Source organism: Pogona vitticeps, chromosome 3, assembly GCF_051106095.1.
Source record: "Pogona vitticeps strain Pit_001003342236 chromosome 3, PviZW2.1, whole genome shotgun sequence".
Lineage (NCBI taxonomy): Eukaryota > Metazoa > Chordata > Lepidosauria > Squamata > Agamidae > Pogona > Pogona vitticeps.
The window spans coordinates 203,226,298-203,250,517 of record NC_135785.1 but is presented as its reverse complement, the minus strand read 5'-3'; the positions used below and the strand labels follow the sequence as shown (position 1 = coordinate 203,250,517).

Here is a 24,220-nt window from a genome sequence, read left to right as displayed (position 1 = left end):
TACAGTAAATGCCCAACTCCTATCATACTAGATGGGCTGTCTGTTACTATGATATGTGATTATGCCTGTGGATCTGTTCAAGCATTTCCTGTCACATGATTCCAGTTACATGAGGGAGGGAAGTTGAGAGTGCACTAGCTGCTCCCACTCCTTCAGTCATATCACATTCACACTGTATAGTCCGGCAACTTCCCTGGTCTTCCCTGTAGGCTCTTTGTGCAGTTTAGTGTGCTGGTCTTCCAGAGTTTTTAGTCATATAAGGAGCCTCCATGACTAGAAAATATTTCATACATGTGAAAAGTTTCCAACATGTCAAAAGTAGGGAAGCTGGCAATACAGTGGGGTCTTGACTTGAGAACTTAATCCGTATTGGAAGGTGGTTCTGAAGTCAAAAAGTTCTCAGGTCAAATCTGCATTTCCCATAGGAATGCATTGAGGACCATTTGATCCGTATCTGCTCCTTTCCGTCCATAGAAACTAATGGGAAGCTGCTATTCTGCCTTCAACCACTAGAGGGGGATATTTTGTTTCTTTTTTCCTTAGGTCAAGAAAGGTTCAGGGAAGGCAAGGAAAATACAGTCCAGGCAGTACAGTACCAGTCAGTCTGAAGACTGTCTCCCAATCCACTCTCTAAACTCTGGGAGGAGTGAGGAAGCAGACAGGCACCCTTTTCACTGGCCAACAGTTAACTGAAAGTTCAAATTTTGCACTTTCCCTGCCTCCCACGTGGTTTTTTTCAGTTCTTAACTCAAATCTAAGTATGTAAGTCAAGTCAATATTTTCCTGTGAGAGCGGTTCTTAAGTCAAAATGTTCTTAACTCGAGCCGTTCTTAAGTCAAGATCCCACTGTACAGATATAAGGGAGGCAATTCATTGACTACCTGTCCTTACCAAGAGTATGAATCTTAATCTCCTGCAGAGAGTTTTCATGCCATTTGATTACTTACTTCTTGGCTCTCGGGGTCCATCCACTGTTATCTTGATGGCTCTGTGGTATGTGGCTACTTGTGGAGGATTGGTGAAGACTGTGATAGTCAAAGTGAAGCTCTTCCCTGAAAGGCGAAATATCATTTGCTGTAATACTTTTATCTTTAATACCTTTAAAGCCATTCAAAATAGATATGATGTCTGTGCACATTGACAGTTTAACTTATTTGATGTGAAAGCTGAAATGAACATCCAGATAAACCAACAATTAGTCATAAATTTAGATAACGTGGAATGTTACCTTAGTGCTTACTGCTTGAGTAAGTTCTACTTATTTCATGGTAGAACAGTGGGTTCTGGTAATGGGGAGTTTCCCCCCTTCTAATACCAACTGATGCATGTATGGGTATCATTAGTCTGGATATTAATTGTCTATTACAGAAAGATTAGAAAAGCAAAGCATTTGCCAATCAAAATGTTTAGGCAATCCAAAATGTCTTTAACAAAAATGAGGGAGAGGTGGGGTGGGTGGGGAAAAAAAGGTACAGTATCTCCACTTTTAGAATCATATTCTTCCTGGTGCTTTTCTCTAGAATTTGCTCTAATAAGTCCCATTCCAATTTTTTGCAAAGGTTAAAACAAAAAGAAGAAAAACGCTAAGCAAATTCTATCAGAACAAAAATTGTTAAGATATACACCAGAAACATGCAATTCAAAATAATACATAAAATTGAATTCAAGATAAATGGACGGTGGCTATTTATGATAGTACATAGCAAAACCAGGAAGACTCTTGGCTTACTTCTCTTGTGATTAACAAAACTACTTATTAACCATCCAGTGAATAAACCACAAGACCACAAAAAGCTACATAACTACTGTATATCTTCCTTGCTACTTACTGATTATTCCTCATAAGTGAGATTTTAGATTTTACTAAACAATATTACCACACTGTAAGTTAATGTGTCAATTTGATGATACAGATCATGTGTGTTCTATTGATGCAAACTTAGTGAATGACTATGTATGTGCATTTGAGTGTGTGTATATATTTGCATCTGTATGTATGTATATATTCCTGTTTATATCTATATATATTTTGATGGGATTTGTTGAAACATTTGTTCTCAGCACTAGTGTGATGAAAGATGCTAATCTTATGGTTTTGTGTTGTCACTACTATTAATTTACATCTTGCCTTTCCTCCAATCAGCTTAAGGTGAAGTTCATGGTTTTCCTTCCCATTTTACTCTGACTACAAACTAGTAAGGGAAGTCAGGTGGACAGGCAGTGCAGACAGGCAGTCGAAGGTCACCCGTTGAGCTCTATGGTCCCGTGCTGGTCTAGAATAGATCCTTGATGTCCAAGATTCCAGTCCCACCTGCTAAACTCTACTCTACACCACACTTCAATCCTTGGTGTATTCACTGCCACTAGCGCTTTGCCCCAGGAATTTTGGGGTCAAGGAAATCAAACACAGATGCAACACTAGAAGCAACACTAGCTCCACCAACATCTTGTTCTCCTGGACTAAACAAAATGCTAACGTGGTAACTCTGAGGTAACAGCACAGTGATATAGAAAAAAGTGAAACCTCACTATCATCTATCTGTACAGGTTTGTTCCAAAGCATTTTGCTAACTGAAGTTAATAGGCAAGAGAGAAACCTCTTTCTCTAGAATCTTAATGGATTGGTCTGGACTGTGGCAGTTGGATCTTCAGAACAGTCAAGGAGACAGTATCCTCTGCTGCACCTGGGGTCTATACGCTACCTAAGGGCACACAGGCTAAGCTGAGTGACATAAACAGACACACTCTTATCCTATACATAATTGGTATTCCCTCTGCATCTATTGGATATCCTGGACATCCAGGCCACTTCACTAACTGTCCAACAGTAGGGCTGGTCTTGAATTTAGCTGCTTGCAGACTTCTCTTCTTACCTCTCTGAACAGCAGAAACATAAGGCATTAACAGGGCGATGAATTTATGAAACTGCGCTTTCAGATCTAAGCTCAGCAGTGGACCACTGTAGCTCTCAGGAGGCTTTTGACTTACAAACCCCATCAGCTGTAGCAGCAAAGCCAGTGGTCAAGAATCATGGGAGCTGCAGATAAAAACCACTTGTAGGGCCACTTTTTGAATTGTGGTGCTGGAGGAGGCTCTTGAGAATCCCCTGGACTGCAAGGAGAACAAACCTATCAGTTCTAAAGGAAATCAACCCTGAATGCTCACTTGAAGGACAGATCCTGAAGCTGAGGCTCCAGTACTTTGGCCATCTCATGAGAAGAAAAGAGTCCTTGGAAAAAACCTTGATGTTAGGAAGGTGTGATGGCAAGAGGAGAAGGGGACGACCAAGGATGAGATGGCTGGACAGTGTCTGCGAAGCAACCAACATGAACCTGACACAACTCCGGGAGGCAGTAGAAGACAGGAGGGCCTGGCGTGCTCTGGTCCATGGGGTCACGAAGAGTCGGACACGACTAAACGACTAAACACACACACAGGGCCACTTTTTAAAATCCCTATCTAGCCAAATGCTGCCAACCATTTAAGTGAGGTAAAGTTGAAGGTGCAAGCATTCATCATGGGAGTTTTCATAGCTGTGGTCACACAGCATTTGTCTGTGCATGTATATACCTGGAAAGCAGCAGTACACAGTATAATACCCAGTGTGTTGGGATCAGCTGACAGTCACATAGAAGCATTGGCTATGAATGAAGCATAGGATTGGGTAACTGTAGTTAATTCCCTCAAGCCTAAACATCATATGTAGTCAAAGCAGCCTTTGGGAGGCTACAAAGAGTTTAAGCTCACCTCAGAAGCTTATACACTAAACTTCGCTAGTCGCTGCAGATGTGTATTGTGTATGAAAGCATCTCCACTGTTGCTATTGCAGTAGTAGAAATAGTTCACTCTTTGTTTATATGGATCTTTGGATAAAGTCCTAATTTCAGTATAATGCACTAAAAACATTCTTTGGCATGATGTCTGTGATTAACTGAGTATCTTTCTCTGTGGGTGCATTTAATCCTGTACTTATTTGTCTGGGGATCTTTTTCTTGCTGTTTCATGGTACAAGTATCATTTATATATTTTCTTTAAAGTCAAGGGACACAACCCAGGGCACAATAATGTTCTCACAAATGTTGTCAAAATGGTGATGACTTACTAAACTGTGACAAAAATGCTTCGGCTCATTTCTCCTCAACAACCACTGGACAGACACCCTGCCCACCACTTTTCCTTATTATTAGCCTTAGGTAGGTTTGTCATCTCTAATAACCAGACTCAGCACGCCATGAAATCACAGCAAAAGGAAGCCAGCATCCTACTGACTCCATAGTGCCACAGACTTGATGGGGTAGGTACACATTCTGTTTCACTTCAGGCAGAAAAATGTTTTGGGATGTAAACAGCATACTCTCTAAAACTGATATATGAGGCAATATTTTTACTGTTGGTAGCTTCTAGTGTATAATCAACCATCATCTCTAGAATACTAAGCTGTTTCATGAGCAGTCTGAGGCATTGAATCACAGGTTACTTTCCACCCTGCTTCAGACATGTCAGTTTGATGCTCCTATATGAAGTATGTTAGTTTCTTTAATATTGAAGACAGAATAAATATATTAAACCTCACACTAAGGAGCCTTGTGATTAATAAAATATTATGTAAACCAGAATAATAACTTCATGGAGTGACAGAATTCTGTGGAAGTGTTTTAAAATGCAAAGGATTGTTCTGCTTTCTCAATAACTGAATTTACTAATTCAATGGAAAAACTTTGAAGTTTAATGTAAAATGCTCATTTAGTTCAGTTATTTTTATTTAAGATATGGACAGTATTACCCCATGAATGTTTATTCAGAACAAAGCACACACAGTTCAATGAAACATACTCCTCAGTGGAGTGATTAATCACTTTATTTCTGGTCTGTCTCAGTCTTCTGTGTGTTCATTCATATACCTGTTCCATTGTTTTTCAATTAATGTGTGATTTGGGTTTTTTTTTTTTAAATAGATCTGTCTGAACATTTATAAGTGAATAATGATTGAAATGTGTATTTTTGAACATGTTTTATCAGAACATTCATGTTTCTAAATATATTTTAATTTATAGGAATGCTATTAAACCTATTGTCAGTCACCTGGGATTAGTCTTGTTTGGCCCAATTGGAATTTTCATCTAAGTAAGCCTGCAGAGCACGGCACTGTTAATGTAGTTTATCTAAATACACACATTTTAACACGAATTTTCGGCCTTTTAAAAATCACAAACTATATCAGAAAAATCTGTCTCAAAATTTGGAGAATCAGAAAACTAGCCGTATTCTGATCTGCACCATAATCCTGTTTGCAATGGAACTCACAGAATATGAAATTTTCAAGGATCCTTACTACCAGTTAAGAACCCATGATGAAATTTAACATGGATTTTCCAGTACTTTAAATCTCCGATGTTTCAGTGAATGCACATTACAACTGCTCACAAACTGCCAAAACATTTCACATCATTCTCTCTACCTATTACAGGACAAAAACAATCCTCAACCCGTTTACTCCAGATTCTAGCCCACAGAGTACCGTGGGCAGGCTGAGATTTATACCCATCACAATATGGTTGGTGAGAGTCTAAATGTGTACACATATATGGCCCCTTCCTGTATTACTAGTCTCACCAAAACTACAACAGCCATTCTTTTGAAGACAACAGCAACACACCAGTTATCTGCCATTAAGTCATTTCTGACTCATGGCAACCATGATAGGTTTTGTAGATATAAAGTACTCAGAAGCAGTTTACTAGTCCTTGCAGAGTGCCCAAAGCCACACAGGTGTCAGGGCACTTCGCCCCATCAGTCATTCACACTATGGGTGATCTTGGCTGAAATCTCTCGTGGCATTTGATTTCCAGGCCTTGATCCTGTAGCCAGGTGCTTCAAACTACTCAGTTGTACCAGCTCACTAACAGTAACACTTGCAAAACTTTTTATCTTGCCTTGCCAGTTTTGCCAGAAATTAGTGTACAGGTAGGAAAAAATCAGGGCCTCTAGCTGTTACTGGACTGCAACTCTCATCAGCTGTAGCTAATAAAACCAATGACAGCGGATGATAGTATGGAGTTGCAGTCCAGCATCTGAAGGGGTACACGTTCCCTATCCCTTCATTGGAGGGTGAGGTTGGCAAAAGAAATGGTCATGCTGGAGCTATCCAGATGAAAACCAGGAGGAAAAATCAAGTAAGGGAGCTATACATGTTAGTAAGGACCAAAGAAATAGTCTGCATACATACAAGAAAACAAAATGTTTTTAAAATATATCCTAAACACTGACAGCACAACAAAAATAAGACCAAAAAGGTGCTCAGGGGGAATGTGCTCAATGTCTTTTTTGTATGTAATAGAAAAAGTGGTGGAAGGCTGAAGTATAATTATACTGTAAATGTACTGTTTCATACAACAATCATATGAATTTAATATGCTGATATGGATGCATTTAAAATTGCATTTGTCTTTTAAGCATGAATACTAAAGGCAGAAAAGAGGCCCTGAAGTGCCGTAAGCAGCGTTTGTCAAATCTGTTGCAGCCTTGGTAATAAACTAAATATCAAATTCTGCAGAGATAAATAAAGGCACTGAAGTACATGGGAATTTCATGCTTTCCCTGCAGATTCTATCTAACAGCCAGAACTACTGAGACCATTAAAATCAAAAGAATTTACTTTTATGCATCTAAGCACTTCATGTACCATAGTTTTGCTTTTTCTTTTTAAGATGTCAACAAATCATTTGTGGAGTCTTATCTGGTTTTTACAGAGAGTGGAATCCTAAACCTATTTGCTAAGTGCCACTGAACTACGGTAACTGGAAACTCCAGGAAAATACAATCAGGATGGAAGATGGGTCCAAAGGTAAAGGTAAAGATAAAGGTTCCCCTTGACAATTTTTGTCCAGTCGTGTTTGACTCTAGGGGGCGGTGCTCATCCCCGTTTCCAAGCCACAGAGCCAGTGTTTTGTCCAAAGACAATCTTCCGTGGTCATATGGCCAGTGCGACTTAGACACGGAATGCTGTTACCTTCCCACCGAGGTGGTCCCTATTTATCTACTTGCATTTGCATGCTTTTGAACCGCTAGGTTGGCGGGAGCTGGGACAAAGCGACGGGTGCTCACTCCATCGCGTGGATTCGATCTTACGACTGCTTGGTCTTCTGACCCTGCAGCATACAAAGGCTTCTGCGGTTTAGCCCGCAGCGCCACCACGTCCAAAACGTTGCTATTAAAAAGCATACTTGAGAAACAGGACTCAAGTGGGGTTATTTAAGGGAAGGACAAATTACCTGGGCTTTGTTGCAGTATTCAAAAGACAAAGATCCATTAGCACACTCTTGGCCTCCTTCATTCAAAGCATGGTTGGAAAATGTGTGACCCTCCTGATGATTTTGTGGGACTGCAGGCCCCCCCATCAGTCCTTGCCAGCACAGCCAAAGGGTGATGGGAGAAGCTGTCAAACAACACCTGCAAACAACACATTTCCCATCCTTGAAACAAACAGAAAAGAAACACCCTCAAGGTGCAAGTAAACTGTAGGAAGAATATGTGGCTCTCATCATATCTTTCATGTCCTATTTCTACTTTCTTTTCTAATGTTGAGTAGTAATTATAAAATATGATTATTTATAAAATAATCATGGCCCATTTTTCTATTATTTAATAGATTATATGAGGGGGATAAGGGGGTCAAGTACTGAGACTGTCATTTTTGGGAGCTGTTCTACATTCCCTGAAACATCTAAATGTGGTTGAATTCACCTCCAAATAGTATAGAAAAATATACAGGTATGCAGTAGGAGAATGAGAAAGGATCACATTCCTTCATTCTGACATATTCCTGACTTGAGTTCTAGCCCTCACTGTGATATTGCCTCCCTGTCAAGTCATTAATGATGCAAAAGAGTGACTATTTGAAAAAGAATGAGGAAGTGATATGAGATATAACACTGCATCCTTTTGTGAAGTATGGCAGTAAATGCTCACAAGGTTTATGAAGCAGGAAATAAATGAGAAACTATCCATTCTCTTCCTTTTCCTTATTCTTCTTTTCTCCTGCTCCACCCCAAGTCAAAATTTTAAATGCAGCACTTAAACTTTGGAGTGACTGTTGAAAGAGTATATTGCTGGGTATTTTCTTCAAAAGACAAAATGTTCAGTCATAATACATACAGGCCCAGACCTTGTCCCCTTAAGTCAGGCTTCCATAAAGGGCTCATTGTCTAGTAATATTATGAATGATCTGTGCCTCATCTGACTCAGCCTCAGAAATCATCATCAGCTAGCCTGTGCCTTTGCTGGAGGCTCCCATCTTTCCACATAATTTTTGTTTCCTACAGCATTATATTGTGAATTTCATATACATAATTTGTATTTCCACATTTTCCCAGACATTAACATCCACAAGTTCTTCTATAGCAAAAACTGTTTGTGTAACTCCTGTGCTCTGTATAATCTGCTCTACAGTTTCTTTGTAATTTATTCATTTTCCCCCTCTAGTATTGAAATGGGTTAAGGAAGGAAGGAAGGAAGGAAGGAAGGAAGGAAGGAAGGAAGGAAGGAAGGAAGGAAGGAAGGAAGGAAGAAAGGAAGAAAGGAAGGAAGGAAGAAAGAAAGAAAGAAAGAAAGAAAGAAAGAAAGAAAGAAAGAAAGAAAGAAAGAAAGAAAGAAAGAAAGAAAGAAAGAAAGAAAGAAAGAAAGAAAGAAAGAAAGATTTCAGGATTTGGAAAATGTAGGCTGAATTCCGAATTATGCTTCAAGAAACACTGGACTATAGATTCTAGCTAGCATAATAATCATCATATGCTCTCCAGTAAATTCTGACTTATGGCAACCCTTTTCAGGGTTTTCCTGAAAAGTACTCAGAAGTGGTTTACCATTTCCTTCTCCTGGGAGCACCCTGAGACTGTACAGCTTGCCCAAGATTATGCAGGTCGGCTGTACTCGCAGGAGCCACAGTAGGAAATTAAACTTTCAAGCTCTGTCTTTGCAGCCAGATCCCCAGACCAATGAGTTATCCATAGTTGTCCACATTAGTGGTAATAACCAAGTTACCCTTCTTTTCATTGGCTAGAATCTTGTTATTTGCACCCACTTGTGTAACTGCATCAGCATACATTTTTGCTACAAATTGGTGTAGGCATTTGCTACTGCATACCAGTCATGCTGAATTGCTATGTGATTGCAAATACCTACACTGACTTTTTAATGACATTTCATCACTGAAAGTTATGCCAAAGGAATGATATTGGTGTAATTATGTAATAGAATTTAGGCCAATATTTAAAAAAAAAAATCAAAGAGGCATAAGAAAGATTTAGTTATAGAAGATTTTATACCAACTTTTTTTCTTAGCAAGGGCCAAGGAGGAGAGTCAATTCATGTCTCTAAAAATTTTTCAGCTCTACAACTTCTATGAGTTTATATATTCATTTTAACTTAAGGACAAGACAATAGTCTTTACACTTCTTAGTCTGTTGCAGTTAGGGCGATGTTAGCTAATAATCTAACACGAGGATGTATTAATCCATGTCACATCAATCTCAAATATCAGTCTGGCTTTCTTTGCAGTTATTCTGCAATCTAAATGGATGTACACTCTCTGTAAAGTGTGTTAAGAGATGTCTTTTGGATTTAAAAAATGTACATTAAAACATTATATTCATTTGGTTACTTTCTCCTTTGAGTGTGTTTCAAGGGCAGTTTCATTTCTGCACTGAAAGGTTTCACTTCTTAGAATCACCACAACAGCTGGGCAACACCATCCTCTATAATGGCTGTACCAAAAGACCCTACAGCGATTATTTTCTCCAGTCACGCACAGAACACAGGCAGAAACAGTAGCATCAAGAGGGAAGTTGCCTTCGTCATTTGAGGAACTGCTTAAAGTTATGTATTTTTAAATACTGTTATCTCAACAATTATGTACTTCTTTATTTCATGCAAATTCTTGGATAAAGTAAAACAACTTTGAATTGGATTTTTTTTAAAAAAAAACTTGAATTAAAGCAACTTAGTCAGGTTTAGTGTGTGACACTTTGCCTAACTAGTCAGACACTGACTAGACTGGCTTACTTGAACAATGAATGATAACAGGAGGAGAGCATCTTGGACTTCTGATGGTAGCAGGCTAGCTTATGGGTTACAAAGAAGATTTCAGATTACACGTATCTTTGTCCATCAACACCTTGCAATGTGCCACATTTCCTTTCATAAAAGCTGTCACCTAATGTAGCTAGCTGCCTGCTCATGGTAGTTCTGGCCCAAAACCTGGTTACATCATATGACCATATGTAAACCTGTGTGCACACAGTTGATCACTGCAACAACAAGAGATGCCAGGCCTGGAAGTACTTGAAATGTAAAGCAACTTAAATTTACAAACATCCCATTAAAACCTTATTTGGTTGTCCCCACTTTTTCTCACTAACCCTGAATGCCACTGTTATTGTACTAGCAGACAAAAGTTAGTAAACGAAGGCCTTGGATTATGAAGGGTACTGACAACACAGAACCAGGCAGGAAGATTCTGTCTGTGCCAGGCACCAGGCGTTCTTCTCGCCTTTTGACTTCATTTGCCAACCCATGCACCAAATGACAAATTGGCTCCCTCAGCAGTACTCTCTCAAAGCAATCTTTAAATTTAGATTGGAAACCAACTGCATTTTGCTAAAAATTCTATTGGCTGTGTGACTCAGTCTAGTATCATATGATGAACTGGAGCAAATGGCAAAAATATTCAAGCCAAGATGAAAACATGCCACTCCTTTGAAGCTGATAAGACCCTCAGGTCAGATCCTGAGACCTGGAAATCCCATCCACTAGCCGCCGCCCCCCCGGTAAGAATGGCCCTTTCCAGATTTATTTGCTTTAAATTGTGGCACTATTTTATGTTTCTGTTTGGACTAGGTGATCAAACAGAGACTGCAGATTGTTTTGATGCCATTGTCCACATTGGACCCTCTATAGCAGTGTTCCCCAACCTTGGGCCTCCAGATGTTCTTGGACTTCAACTCCCAGAAATCCTGACCAGCAGAAGTGGTGGTGAAGGCTTCTGGGAGTTGTAGTCCAAGAACATCTGGAGGCCCAAGGTTGGGGATCGCTGCTCTATAGGATGCAATTTGATCTGTGTCACAACCAACAGCGCCCTTTCCTTTTATCCCATCCTCTGTTGATCCCTAGCTCTCTTATGGTTAATTTTAATGCCAGTGGGCTGTTTAAAGTGTTCTGCTCTTCTCGGGGAAAAATACAGTTTTCCAAGGTCCTCCATAATATACCATGGAAACAGAGTAATCTGTTGTAATTCTTTGGAGAGGCTTCTATTTCATATTAATTTTTATATCTCTGTTTTTTTGTCCCTGCATAGGTGATCTCATGCTAAACTAGTATAATGATGTAGTAATAAGTTGGTCTAGCACTAAACTCAGTAGCTGGTTTTTAAAAGATAAAAAAGCACTTCAGGGTGACTAAGGAGAAAGATTGGAGGGGTGGATATTCCCACTGCCCAAAACATCACACGCAGCTTAGGATGTCACCAGAATACCAAGCACAGATATGACCCCCATCCTTTCAGAGAATGAAAAAACTGATCACATGGGGAAAGTCTGTTCAAATAATTTAGTACTGAAAAAAATAGAAGCCCCAGCAGCAGAGGAAAGAAAAATTGTGTTAGGAGCAAAAACGGCTTGCCTTTGTGTCATCTGATCGGTTAAAAAAAATGCAAATCCATCCATTTTACATTTGCAGCAAATCCCACAGCATTTGACTGTGTAGTTGGAGCCTAAACTAACTACATAGGTTGTGTTTATCTCTGTTGTGATAAATTTCATTGCTTCTGTCCCCCTCAATTTTGTTTTCCCAAGATAAAGATCCTATCCTCCATTTTAATTCTGCACAAGACCCTGGAGCCTTTGGGAAATTGTGGAAAATACAAATAGTGACAAGATCTTGCCACCTTATGTATGCAGCTTGGAGCACTGCTGCTAATATTCCCTGACACTACTATAGCTCACTGATTAAGAAAAGTCTACTCATTTCTATGGGTCATGTAAAAGGAAGACTCCTAGAACATCCAAAGTATATTTCTTTCTAATAAAAGTATATTTGTTTTCCAAATGGATGTTCTTCAGAGCTCCATTTACTCCTTGAACATGTAGTGAAACATTATAAATATAAATAGAGAGCCTTTACTGTCATACAATAACTGATCAGATAAAAAGGCCTAGGTGTGTCATATAAAAAGGTACAAGGTATATCTTATGGAAGAGTACGAATGACATTTGAAAAGGGTGGGAGTCTGGGGAAAGAGAGGAAAAGATTGCCAGCCTTAACTTAATGAACAGTAACCCATGTAAACCAATTTTTTAAAGAACAGCTTCTTTGGCTGAGAGCCTCACGCTTTTAGAGCTTGGTTTGATTCTTTTAAATAAAACCAGCTCCTAATGGAGAAGCAAAGCAGCCTTTAACTATAAGTGGAGCTGCTTCTGTAATACAATGATAATAAAATACTTTTAAGCCTGGGTGGAGACACTAATTACAGCACAGGAAGAATGTAACGCTGTTGGGTGCCCTACACCACTAGAGCACCGCGGCAGTACAAAAGGATTATATGTATAGCTTTATTGTGACTGTGTAATGCCTATTGTGAAAATATTATTGAGGGGTGGAATCATAGGCATGATTCAGACATATCTGCATGTCATTAAAGTTTGAACAAGGAAGATGGAAAGATTAAGTTACAGAGGACTCACTGTTTCCATCAAGATCAGCCTAATGCCAGTTACTTCCTCTTTTCACTCAGACCCTGGATGGATTTTACAAAAGAAGGACTGCCCTGTCTCTGAGACTCAGTTGTTCATCAGGTCTCAAATAATATGTACAGTGCTTATGCATTCAGCTCGGAAGGGTGTGTCTATTGTGTCTCCATTCTAAAACAGTTTTCTAGAAAGTCACACTTGAATAGCTGTTTTACTGAAGGCAACAGCCTTCCTCCAGGTGTGTTGGACTACAACTCCCATCATGTCCAGCCCAAAATCATGCTGACTGTGACGATGAGCATTTCAGAAGGCTGTCTTAAGGTTGAAGAAGAATACAACTCACCTTTAGCAGGATGTTAAGGCTTCCTTGTTTTCTAAAAAATTTAACAGTTCTGTCTTTTTCTTGTTTTACCTGTGGTTTACCACACATGGTTTCATCTGCGGACTGACTGTCATTTCTTTGTGCTGGTTAAAGCCCCTACCCTTTTCATTTGGTTGAATATAGAAAGTTTTTTCCTCCACTTTGGAAGTCTGCCCTCATTACTACATAAATCCACATAAATCTCTAGTCCAAATCTACCCCTTGATTCCAGCTTCTGGCCAAATACTTTAAAATCAGAAGTTGTCATCAATACTACAAAGATGTCAGAGCATCTCAATTGTGGTTATTTTCACCACAGCAGTCTCAAAGAAGGGATAAGTCTACCAAATGCACTGCTACCTGCTTAATTCCTGACCAGATCAGGGAACCCGAGGGACCAATAGGGACCTTTGTATCCTATCCTATCTAGTTGTTCCTGGTCTATCCCTCAGCCTGAGCAACCTGGACTTTAGAAAAGGTGCAAGGATAATTATGGCAAGGAATTGGAGAAATGAAAATCAATTTAACCTCGAGGAATGGTATAGAGAATTGTGGGATATGGCTATTAACGATAAACTGACATGTGACATGAAAATAAGCAGGGGCCAAATGAAAAATAATGATTTTAAGAAAATATGGAATGTATTTTTAGAACATGTATTTCGGAGAGGGAGGGGGTATACACCGAGTGAAGAAACAATGAAATTTTGGAATGAAAATGGATGGAATGAAATGTAATGCTAGTCCTGAGGGTGATGAGTGCACTGTTTTGTTTTGTATATTATAGTTTTTCTTTTCTGTAGTAGTAGGTATTTTGTATTTTTTTAATTAAATAATAAATAAATAAAAAAAGAAAAGGTGCAGAAAAAATTCCTGACTCCTTCTTCCTGAACCTGACCATCATCACCACTATCCCTATCTCATAGCTTATCTACTTCTGCCGTTCAGCTTGTCTCTTCTAGAAAATGACCACCAGCCAAATTTACCACCTATGTCTCCTCTTGTGGATCTTTCTCTCTCTATTTTGTACCACTTGGCTGGCATTGTATTCAATGGCCCCTTAAGTTCTTGACTGACACATAGAATCTGATCTTGTTACAACACTGTTGGTACCACTTACTAATAAGGGATTCATTGTTATATGCAAGGCTGCTATGTGTCTAATTTAAGCAGGCAGTTTCCTATCATCAGATGTTAACACCTGGATGACAGACTGAGCAGGTGCACAGGGTCCTTGGTTTCCACAGTGAGATGTGTGGTATATTTAATTAAATTATATTTTATCTAAATTTGCATCCATGCAAATCCATGTACTCTTTTTTTCTGTGTGCTACATTTCCTTTTGTTGGCCTGACATCAATGAACAACTAAGGCATGGAGCATATGTGTTCAGGCATGGCAAGGACAAAGAGAAATGTGAGCACTATTCATGTTGAAGTGTGAAGCTGTTCTCTGCTTCTTGAGGACATCTGTCTTAAAAGGGTTTTTTTTTGTCTTTATAAGTGAGGCTACTGGTAAAATATTCATGATTCCTGATTTAAAATAGGTAGTATTGTACCAAGAGTATATAGAATTTTTTCATGAGTTGTTAGGTGACTATCAGAATCATATTGTCTTCCTAATTCTATATAACCCAATAGCTATACAATAAGGTCCAATTCTTTGTTAAGAAACACAAGTATGTTCACTAAGGTGCTACTTTTATCGATCTTACAGATGTCAGTCTAAACAGTTCTGTAGCCATAATACAAATTATTTTATCATAATGGCCCCATACTTAACTATAGATCAGCGACTGCTCTTGGCATGGTATTTATTTTTCCCAGACGGATCTGCTCTAAAAGATGACTTCACCAAGCAGGTACACAAAACATGGATCAAAGGTAAAACTTTAAAAAGCAGAAGTTGCTTAAGCTGACTATACCTACTGATTGAGTGAGGCAGCTTGGGTTATCATAAACACAAAACTTGCTAACTACTTTTACAATAAGTAAAATACAAAAACATTCAGAAGACAGAACACTAACTCATCCCCCTAAGCCTCACTTAAAATGTGCAAGCACAGCTCAGCATAACCCAAAACAAGCAGATTTACTGTTATTGGAATTAGGACGAGGGCTCAGCATTTGGCATGATATCTGTTTACCGCTATAGCATGCATAGAGATAGGAAGCTCTCTCTCTCTCTTTTTAAAGCCATTTGCCCAAAACTGTTTCATGATTAAGATTCTCATAGCTGCAGATAGCACTTCTGAGTCTAAAGGTAGCAAAATGTGCAGGACTCTGATATTGTAGAGATCGCATACCAAGAGATTTTTATATGGTAGGAACACTTGAAAAGAGCATGATATTTATTTGTGAACAGACCCTTTAAATCCTATTTCAAAGAAGAATGTTGATCCTACACATAACAGCTCTTATATATCAAATGATGAAAGAAAAACAATATGAGGGGCTGATGGTATGCAAGTATAATTAGTACATGCTAATTTAAAGGACATTTAAGAAATGTGAAGGAACTGTTAGTGTCTGAAACAGAGCTCACATCGCTCCAAGCTTATGTAGATTTTGAAGATTATGTAGATTTGTTGACTAAAACACTACAAAATATACTCTAATTCTCTCTTATTATTTTTCTGCTGGTGGTACTTTTGGGTTCATGACTTATTTTTGTAGATCAAGTATAAGTAACAGAATATGAGCTGCCTGTGATAGCATTCTTACACCTCAGCAGATAGCCCAGTGTTGTAAATTCAAGTATCCTATTTAGATTGTCTCAAGCAGCCTCATGACAAATAGCCATTCATACAAAAAGAGGGGGGGGGGAATTACATTCAGGCTGCCTTCTCAAGCCAGTCACATTTGTACTGTTTTATGAAGATATCGGACCCCGTTGCCAAAGAGTTACAAATATTAGCACAGAAGAAATTGGTTGTTGTGGGTTTTTCGGGCTCTTTGGCTGTGTTCTGAAGGTTGTTCTTCCTGACGTCTCTGTGGCCGGCATCTTCAGAGGACTGGAGTAGGAACTCTGTCCATGTTCTGTGGAAATTGTCATACAACTCCTGTCACAGATTGCTTTTTTATTTTTAATGACCATGTCCTCTACACACATACATGGGAGTAAGATCTGTTAGAATTTACAAAGTTTACTTCCAAGTACACAACTCTGGGATCATGTTGCTATAGTGCATGGTTGAATTGAATTAGAAAAAGAAAAAAAATAAGCAGCAAAAAATGTTTAGGTATTCAAAGACATCCCCCAATACACAAACACACCATAACATTTAGATTTCAATTTTTGCATTTCACATATATGGGAAGTTTTCTACTATAATCACCTTCTTCTGAAAAGCTTGATATGACCTGAATGTGACAAGAAGATATTTAGTAGGTGAAGCTTGGCTCGTGCTAGTAAAGGTTTGCCCTTTTGGCATTTCTCCCATCATACAGTTTGTAGAGGAACTACAGCCTTGTCAGAAAATAGTCAGACTTCCTTTACCTTACACCTTCCAGATATATTAGGCTAGAATTTCCATAATCCATCTTTGCTGGTTGTAGAATCCAACACATCTGAAGGGTACCAAGCTGGGGAAAAGCTGGAGTAAGTGACATCCTTCTGCTTACAGACATGACTGAAATTTTTTTTGCACTATCAATTTTGAGTTAGCCAAGTATACACCTTGGGCATCTACAAACCCTAACAATTCTTCTGCTTCATGGAAAACAGGAGCAGAATAAGTGTTCACCATTTCTCCTATTCTTTTGGATTTTACAACCAAATGTGCTTTCAGTATCAAAAGAATTCAATTCTATCATGAGCTGGTTATAATGCCATATCCAGAGAGCACAGAGTGCTGTCCTCTGAAGATGCCGGCCACAGAGACTGGCGAAACGTTAGGAAGAACAACCTTCAGAACATGGCCAAAGAGCCCGAAAAACCCACAACAACCAATGGTAGAACGATTTGTACTCTGTACCTAGGAAATCGTGGAAAGAGTTGCTATAAGTGAGAATTGACTTGATGCTGACACATAATTATCATTATTATAGGAAACAGCAGGGAGATGACAATATGGGAAACTTCCCTTCAATTAATGCCATTATGGATGCCATAAATCATTGTGTTGGCATAACCAAAAAAGCAACAGTGGCAACTTCTTCCAAACAGAAGAAATTCATGGCTATGAGGTCATTCCAATAACACAATCTCTGTCTGGTTCAAGAAAAGAAGATATGCAGTGTAATGCTGCAGCACTGAGGAATTAAAATATTGCTTTAAGCCAATTGTGTACATTTCAACAACCCTTCTTTCTGTATCAGCCTCTAACCCCAACTTCCATTTTACTTTTTATTTCCGATCACTGTAAGATGTTCAGCTTTGTGGCATGTGGAACAGCAAATCTTAGAGGAAATTGTTGGCTAAGGAAAGCAATACCTTTAGCCTCCTGTGCCATGTAGTAAATTTAAATAAACAGGCACTTCTTTAGAGGGTAAGATAATTCCTATCATACTTGTGAGGGATTATTTATACAGACTTTCTAAAACAAAACAAAATAGTAACACTTTTAACATCCCTGCATATGAAGAATATTTCCCCAGTTTTTATTTAAAACAAAAGTTTCTGGTTGTATCCTCCTCTTCCACACTAGATTTAAATATATATCTCCCTCTTGTTGATTTTTAAAATAGAGAACAGAGCACATTATTTGGTTTACCTGGCCCCACTATCCCCCAGTCCAAGAACTGGGACATGATATTGTACATATTACTGCATTGGTTCAGATAGAGTTAATATAGTACTTTAATAAAAATTCATAGTAGGGAAGGCAGAGGAGACCGTACAATACCTCAAGGCCAGAATTCTCAATTCATTTTAATAGGTTTTAAGACTATAGTCAAGCAGAAAACAATACATGGACTGAACACTTTTAGAGATTACCCCTATGGACACTTTCCTGAAAGTAAGCCCAGATGAACACAGACATAATCAGAGTAGACATTTACTGGATCGCATTGTGAGCAGTGTTCATCAATTAATTCAATAGACACATTTAAAGTTTTTCGGCATTATAGCTACAAATGAAGAATGCTGGAACTGTAATGACTCTTCCTTAGAAATTAATTCTACTAAAAGCAATGGAACTTACTTCTATGTGCTTAAAGACTGACATGCCAGAAATGCAAGCTAGAAATGCTGGTTTTACAAGTAGTGAGTTGAGAAAGGTGAGAATTGTGAGCATCTGCCAGTTCTTAAGCAGAACTGCTTTGTACCTGAAGCCAAGCCAGAGCTGTCACATGTAATGCCTTTGTTTCTGCAGACCTATTTTGAACTCTTGAGTTTAATATGAGGATAATAAAGCTACTTTGAAAATATGGAAGGATGAACAGATCTAATGTTTCCATAACACATGGAACACATAATGCACATCCCAAACATTAACACCTACAATGTTATTGCCGGCTACACTTAAATCCATTGACTTTAGGGCCAGGATGGAAATACCTTTTCCCCTCTCCCTTAGAGTTAATCACCTGGGAACTGCATGCCACTTTTCACTGGGGCTATCCGCTTCTTCCCCTCCTCCCCATCTTTCTGACAACCCTAACTCCCTCCCTCCTTCCCTCTCAATCCCTCTCTCTTACCCTTGACCAGAGTGAGATAGAAGCTTGAAAACTAAACTTTTGCCATTAACTTGAAAACTGTTTTATTAATATTAATAATTTTTATGTAGATTACTGTATTTTTGCACCTTTCCATAAGACGCACCAATTTTTTAGGAGAAGAAAACAGGAAAATATAATCTGTTTTCTTTGCTCCATAAGACGCACAGACTTTCCACTCCCGTTTTGTGGGAAAAAGTGCGTCTTATGGTGCGAAAATAATGCCTTAGTGATTTTACTATTCAGTAAAAATGGCCCCAAATCCCTCAAAAGAACCACTTAAATACAGGAAATTAAATTAACATGACACTTTGTTATTCCAAAACTCACATTTTTGATATTAAATACTTTTAAAATAAAGTTTTTAAAATAACCTTTAAAAACTGTAATATTTTTAGGAAATTAAAGATTCAGATCAATCTTTCCAAACACCTGATTGCTTATAAGAGGCTATTTTACAGTAAACTAAGGGCCACACGCTTGCTTTGGTAGAACATAATTTCCATACCAGTAAGTTAACTCTGGGTCAAGAAGTTTCATACACAACTGAGCACATTCACATCTGAAGTGTTTGTGTGCTAAACAGAAGACTGAGGTGTTTAAATGAACAGGGATTTCTGCTATGCTTTCCAACAGCAATAAATTTCATATGTCTCAAAATTAATTGTAGTTTAGCTCTTTGGTTATACAGGACATGCTACATAAACAATATATAATCATTAAAAGGTCCACAAATAGAATGGCATTATCCTAGACTTGTATCTCAGCACTAGGCCAGTAGCCATGGACAACAAGAAGATGCATATAAATATGTGATTAGACAGATGGAGGGGAAATAGGTTGCTCCATTCCCCCTGCCAGAGGAGTACTGTTCCCTCCTCAACATCACTTATAGAAATACACTGGGCTTCTGAAAAGATGGAACTCCATCTGCTGGCCTCCAGAAGGCTAATAAATATTGTTTCAGGCCAGTAAATTCTTATAGGGCTGTACCAACCTAACACTGAGTCTATAACTCACTTGCTTTGTCTAATTCAAGTGTCACCAAATCCACAGGTTTAGTCAGACTAGCAAGGATCCAAGTTTAATGTGATTGTGATGCCTAATGATGATTGTCACAGAAGACAAAGCTAACTATATTTCTGTAAGACGGTGAATTAGTTATTTGGATTTGAATTAAAAACAACTCACTTTTTCATTGATGTTTCTGGTAGTGCCAAAAATTGTTGATTTTTCAATACACCTCGAAAAATTTATTTGATTATTCTTCTGAATTGCCTCTTATTTGCCTCAATGACATGTTTGCGCAACCGTATCTGATTGGTTATTTCACATCATGTATTCTGTAATCCCTGAGTGGGATTACCTATGTAACTAAGAATGCAACTACATGGTCAAATACCACAAGATTTACCCCATTTATAAAATGGGTGAATTCAAAGTATTTTTTACTGATCGCATGACGCAAGTTAAAGGCTCATTTGTTTTGGTCCAGCCCTTTTTGCTCTCAAACTGGCTTTTTTCCTCAGCTGCTGGGAGGCTTCTACTTTTTCAAAGTTTGGATAATAGGTAATGTACTTCTTCCAGTATCACAAATTGAAGAATGTCAGGCAATACAATACTGTAGCACAATGGAGTAACTGCTCAAAGGCTCCCTTCTTGACAACTTTTACAAATGTATAGGACCCTATTCCTTACTGAAGATGGCAGGTGCCTCCTCTGCTGTTGGGGGGGGGGGTTTCTACGTTTTTCAAACTAGAATGATTCGAATGGGCTTTCCCCCATGCAGTTAGTTCTGATATGTTCTTGTAAAAATGGGGTATGTGTCTGTAGGTGGTGTTTCAGTGACATAGGCAGTTGGAGTGAGATGTTCAGACTCAGGAGGGAAATGCAAAACCAAAGCACTGTGATTTTCACTCCATAAAAATTATCAGAGTTTTCCAAAAAATTAAAACCTGTCTAGTACATAGTTTCACAACAGCTGCATCTTAATTTCAGTTACAACTCACATGCACATACCTAATCTTCAGCCAGTCTTTTAATCAGATATATAGTTTATTCCTATCAGTACTCTAAGAGTGCATATAAATATCACACAAATCTAACAAAAGCTGCTTTACTTATACAAGTTGCATGATCTTTGACACAACTCCCTTAGTCCTCACACTTTAAGCCAGTGCGTTAAAAAAATAGAGAAACCCTACACTCTAATGCAAACAGCCACACCTTTAGGAAATAGTTCAGGGCTATATGAATAAACAAAAGCATATATTAGTCATTCACTCAAAATTGGCATTGTCCACAGAAATCAAACTTTCAAACTTGAATAGTGAACATGCAATGTCCCCAGGACTATCCCTTCTTTCAATTTATTCTGACAAGAACAGTCAATCTCTATTTGCATGCCTGCTTTTGTACATAAGTAATCAGGGTTTGAAGTGACAGAACAAAATGAGCATAATAAACCACATAACTATCTTCTGAACAGCTTCTGTTCCTTTCTTGACTTTCCCATCCTGACCTTACAAACTGTGCAGGCTCTGATTTCTGCTTTACACATAGAGCCAGCTACCAAAATGTAGGCCTGGTTTTATTAGCTTCTCAAACACACTTTGCCAGTTCCATGCTTAAATCTTCAAAATGTTTTCTAAACACTCTGAATCATAATGAGAATTCCATTTACTGAAAAGGTGCAGCCTTCTATATAACAGCCGAACATGTTTAATGACTGATCCTTTTATACATTACAGCATCACTCATGTTTTCAGTAAATGGATATAATTTTCTCTGCTTTACCCTATTATTACCACTCGTTAGCATCACCAAGCTGCAATTTTAACTAAAGATATTTCTCCCCCCAGCAATTATCTTCTGTACAGAAGCAACTGGGCCAGATTTAAAAGTCATCTAGTCCTGCATATCATACTAAAAAGCAGCAATAGACATTTCAGAAATTGAGAGAGTGGAATGGGGTTTACAAATAGAACTTCCTTGGGAAATCAAATGAAGTCTGCTATGTACAAATCGACAATGCTATTGCTGATAAAATCAGCACATTAGCAAGAAGCAGGAATCCGCCCCAGCTATATAGTCTGCAGGAATGATATTTGTAACCTGAAGGCAGTTCAGCAGTGTCACTGTGTCTGTCATGTGCTGAGCCCTAGTCTTCATCAGGCATGTGGTTATGTGGATGAAGAGCCAATTCATTCACTCCTCAGATTGAGAATCTTCTCCACAGAGGGAAGAGCAGGCAGGCACCATCATTCTCTAAATAAATTAATGTGTGCTGTAACCACATGATTTGAGGCAGCTTCCTCCTTAAAACTGGAGGGGGGGAGCTCCCTAAATCAAATCTAAAAACATGTCAGCCTATAGAGAGAGCACTCAGATCTCAGGCTCTCATGGAATAATTGGCAAGGGTGTGTGTCAGTTTCACCTCAGAATTAGGCAAGTATGTGAAGAGCACCATAATGCCTAGTGCCACAATTAGGTGTATTATTGGATGTCATTCCCATAATCACAGCAGCAGTTTTTAGCTGCCAAAGTTATTTCAATTGCTGTTGAACTCATCCACAAATGCTGATACATGTTATATCTGACCATAGAAGTGCATAAATGAAAATAGCCTGGATGTAACCGTTCAGCTCAATTCCTTCAGTTTAGATCATAGGCAACATATTTCTGCCAGTGTCACAGGCTGAAGAATTTCAGGCAATGCAATACTATAGAAAATAATGGAGTAACTATTCAAAAGCTCCCTTCTTGACAGCTTTTACATATAGGCCTCGATCTCTGAAGGTGACAACTGCCTTAAAACCACAACATAACACCAAATTTTTAAAACACAAAACAGCGTTGGAGACAGTCTTGCTCTAGACTGATTGAAATCACTGGCACTAATTTTGATGGGCTTACAGTTACCACAGTACTAACATGCACATACATGAAAAAAAGTTTGATTAAAATCACTTCATCTTATTTCCAAGAGAACACATCCTGTAGAGTCCTAACTATATTTTTAGGAGTAATCCAATTGAAGCTGCAATAATGGAAACAAATGCATACTGAATTTTTGTAGAGACCCTTACAAAGGACAATTAAGGAAGGACAATTTGATTAAAAATATGCTCATCAATGTGAAAATACATAATATTAACCAACAATCCAGATTTACTCTTTTTAATGGTCAACAAACTTCAGTCAGCAATGTTTTAATAAAGTCACTGAAATTTCAGTAATTTCATTTGTTAAGCCTTGGTACAAATAGGAGTAACATTTCTACATTGTAGTAAATGTGAAATACTTGGAGAACTATTACCAAGTATGAACATTGCTAGTCTTTATTCTACAGACATCATTCTAAAACTTTTAAAATTCAAGTAGTGCTATGTGCATGAGTAGTTAGAAACATTCAAGTTGGCTGCAAAACTGACTGAAATGTGAAATGACTTCTATTTAATTAAATTGTGCAGGATGCAGCTTACTTAGTTCATAATTATTTTACATTAATAAAAGAAAATTAAATTAAATAGAAATATTTTAAATATTCTGCATGAGGGAGCGTACTGAATAATCATAAAATGTATAATTCTTTATATAACGAGCGTGATGTGTGATTTTGGATATATCACTTACAATTTCTGTATGCACACATTCAAATGCCCAGAAGGCTCTGTGTATAATTTTCCAGTCAAATACTGAAAAAGCACAAATCATGACATTACAGTTCTAATACAACAGTGGGTGGATCAACATTGTAGGGTAGCAGAATGTTGTTCAGATAGTAAAATTCACTGCATAAATGTACGTATATTTTATAAAAAGGTTACCATTAATATTATGCAATAATTTACCACAACACTACCAATGTGGTGAGTCTCATAAATGTTGAATCCTCAAACTTCATACTTAACTGAAAATGATTATAGCAAAAAGAAAATAGTGTGAGAAGAGCAACAAAGGATTCTACTCTGTGTGCAGGACTCGCTGTTAAGATACAACTTGGTACAATCAAAAATTCATACCTCTTCCACTTCTACCGACAAATCGCAGATCATTGAATCTTGCTACTTGATTCTTCATGGCAGCAGTAGCATTTCTAAGTTCTGCAGAGTAGTTTTCATCATTTCCAGCCATTACTGTGACTAACGTCCCATCAGGGACATCTCCCAAAGCCACCACCTAAAATATTAAATAAAAGAATCTTGAGTTTCTTTCAGGAAATTTAAATATGCATGCTATAAATCAATCAACATAAAGTGAGAGGAGAACTACATTGCACAATCAGGAAAAAGACACACAGGTGAATCCAGATTGTGTTAATTGCAGCACTTAGAACCCAATGCAATGAATGCAGCTTATGTCATGGCTAACTAACTCTTCATACTGTTATCAGCAAAACCTAAGAGTGTCAAACTTTACATCCAACAGATGAAAATTAAAAGTTGCAATGGCAAATAGGA

General features: G+C 38.2%; 1 protein-coding gene across 3 annotated transcripts in view; it reads right to left on the bottom strand.

The window, feature by feature from the left end:
- RUNX1 (RUNX family transcription factor 1) overlaps positions 1-24,220 on the bottom strand; it is a 210,101-nt gene that overhangs the window by 68,580 nt on the left and 117,301 nt on the right. For 2 of the 3 annotated variants that reach the window (XM_020789339.3, XM_072994111.2), the window contains exons 4-5: positions 23,783-23,939; positions 948-1,052 (exon numbers count right to left, since the gene is read on the bottom strand). In XM_020789339.3, the coding sequence (XP_020644998.1) occupies positions 948-1,052; positions 23,783-23,939 (262 nt within the window). The remainder of the gene's footprint in view (positions 1-947; positions 1,053-23,782; positions 23,940-24,220) is intronic. The other variant, XM_072994110.2, reaches the window with a different exon arrangement.